Below are 2,967 nucleotides of genomic sequence, written 5' to 3' on the forward strand. Positions count from 1 at the left end.
GTAGACTTGTAAGATATCTTCCTTACCTAGCCGCAATATTTTCTGCCGCAACCAAGAGGGCTGTCAAGAGGACTGTAGCCTTGTAATATATATTTCTTACTTAGCCACAATATTTCCTACAGTTACCAAGAGGGCTGTCAAGAGGACTGTAGCCTTGTAAGTTATCTTTCTTACTTAGCTACAATATTTACTGCCGTAACCAAGAGGGCTGTCAAGAGGACTGTAGACTTGTTAGTTATCTTTCTTTCTAAGCCACAATATTCACTGCTGGTAGCATTGTATTTGTGGGTTGGGGTTGTAAGATTGCACTTGTGGGGTGGGGTTGTAATATTGCACTTGTGGGGTGAGGTGTAGCATTGCACTTGTGGGGTGGGTTGTAATATTGCACTTGTGGGGTGGGGTTGTAATATTGCACTTGTGGGGTGGGGTTGTAATATTGCACTTGTGGGGTGGGGTTGTAACATTGCAACTGTAACATTGCACTTGTGGGGTGGGGTGTAGCAATGCACTTGTTGGGTGGAATGTAGCATTGCACTTGTGGGGTGGGGTTGTAATATTGCACTTGTGAGGTGGAGTGTAGCATTGCACTTGTGGGGTTGGGTTGTAATATTGCACTTGTGGGGTTGAGTGTAGCATTGTACTTGTGGGTGGGGTTGTAATATTGCACTTGTGGGGTGGGGTTGTAATATTGCAACTGTGGGGTGGGGTTGTAACCTTGCAACTGTCGGGTGGGGGATGTAACCTTGCAACTGTGGGGTGAGGAATGTAACATTGCAACTGTGGGGTGGGGCGTATCATTGCACTTTTGGGGTGGGGATTTAACATTGCAACTGTGTGGTGGGGCTGTAACATTGCATTTGTGGGTTGGGGTTATAACATTGCACTAGTGGGTGGGGTGTAAGATTGCATCTGTGGGATGGGGATTTAACATTGCAAATGTGGGATGGGATTGCATCATTGCACTTGTGGGGTAGGGGCGTTACATTTCATTTGTGGGTTTTTGGGTTGTAACACTGCACTAGTGGGGTGTGGGGATGTAACATTGAATGCTTGTGTTCGTACAGAATGCCTGTCATGTGTGAGTGGCCTTTGGTCAGTGTTTATTTCTATGGAAGAGTGATCAATCAGGTTGTGTATGTCATGATTATTGATGAAAGGATGTAATATGCAATGTAATCGCCCAATACCATTCCCACCTTTCTGTCATTTCCCGTCATTCTTGTCTTTTCTCTCAACATGAACACCTTCAATGAGTAATATTTTCGGCTACCAGACAAAGCAGCCCCTAACCAAATCGGCCCCTAGTTGAAACGGTGACCTTTTCGGCCCCTTACCAAATCGGCCCCACCCTGTAGACATTTCGGCCCCTGATTACGGAGACGTTTCAGTCCTTATTTTTTTATTAGTATTACATGTTAAATACATATGTATTTTGTTAAAACTGTGAAATAGATATAAATAAATTGAAAAGAAAAATTGTCTTTGATCAAAGCATCCCTTGTCAGGTATACTGTTGACGTTGCAGGTGTGAACAAGACATTAAAAGAGGTGTGAATAAATTAGTGTTCTTAATTTCTTAATGTGTTCGATAGGTAATTAAAGATGAATTGAGTAGATATACATCGTGTTGATGGTTATTATTGTTGTATATATTTTCAGTCTCAATTCAAGTATATATTTTAAAAGGGTTTAATGTATAATAATTTCTGAAAAGTGAGTTACAAATTCTGTCTTCAAGGTTTAGCTATATTAGGCAGCCAGCCGATCCACAAACAGCGATCTTTCCAATAATGGTAACTTCATTTACCTTAATTTTTAGATTTATAACATATATGATACTAAAACAGTTTGAGGTATCATCAAAGCTGTTGTAATTGACATTACCAAAATATGTAAAATATATAAGATGCTTCTGTACATTTGTTGGCATTATAAAATACCTCTGTCATTTGTCGGCATTATAAAATAAACACTTGTCTGACATGGAATTACCAATAAATGATTAAAATAGCTGTATTAAAGGGGGCTTGGTCATATTTCTCTTTTTATTAATAAAAAAAAATCATCGTGAATACTTGCATATGCCTCTATTTTGGAAATTATGTTTTTACAATTTTTATGCAGAAATATAAGAAAAAAAACGATTCGATTAGAACTTTATGAAATTACTTATCGTAGAACATTTCAAATGACAGTAAATGTTTATGACAGTAAATGTTTTAAAATGATGTGTAGCTTATTGGATGCTTTACTGTGGTATTTTTTGTGTGAAAATGTTTGCCAAAAATGTACAGCAGTTGTGGGGTGGGGGAAATGTCTCTGTTTAAATCAGTAAGGGGCCGAAATGTCAATATTTTTAAAGGGCCGAAATGGAAGGGCCGAAATATCGCAGGGGCCGATTTGATAAAGGGCCGATTTGTCTCGCTCCCAGATTTTCACTGTGAAGGCTCTCTCTTGCCCACTGGTTCATTGTGTATAGCTAGAAATTCAGACCCTCTACAAATAAAAAAAACAAGGGGTCACGATTGATCAACAACAACAACAACAAAATGGCTGACTTCCTGTTTTGCTTTAAAATACCTCTCCCCTGAAACTATCACTCCAAATTCAATGAAACTTTACAGGAAGCTTTTTTGGGTAACCCTCTACAAAAATACAATAAGGGGTCACGAGTGATCAACAACAACAAAATGGCCAAAATGTTAAAATCTGATAGTTATGTAAAGTTTACTCTTGAAACAAGCGCAATGTATTCTGTGGTAAAATCGTGTGTCAAACATTGCAATTCCGTCTCCGATTTCTTTGATATTTCTATTGGTTTACGCCAAGGACAAAATAATTCGCCGGTTTTGTTTGCATTCCTAAAAGATCTAGAACTGTTTCTACAACAGAACGTTGACTGTGATATTAGCCTATACGATTTATGTATTATGATATTACTTTTTGCAGACGATATGGTAATAATTG

General features: G+C 38.5%; 1 protein-coding gene across 1 annotated transcript; it reads right to left on the minus strand.

Moving 5' to 3' along the window:
* Nucleotides 1–247: 247 nt before the first annotated feature.
* Nucleotides 248–772, minus strand: LOC128240999 (uncharacterized). The gene has a single exon (XM_052957987.1). The coding sequence runs from the start codon at nt 770–772 to the stop codon at nt 248–250; it is 525 nt and encodes a 174-aa protein (XP_052813947.1).
* Between the last annotated feature and the right edge of the window lie 2,195 nt (nt 773–2,967).

The sequence above is a fragment of the Mya arenaria genome, chromosome 7 (assembly GCF_026914265.1).
Source record: "Mya arenaria isolate MELC-2E11 chromosome 7, ASM2691426v1".
Lineage (NCBI taxonomy): Eukaryota > Metazoa > Mollusca > Bivalvia > Myida > Myidae > Mya > Mya arenaria.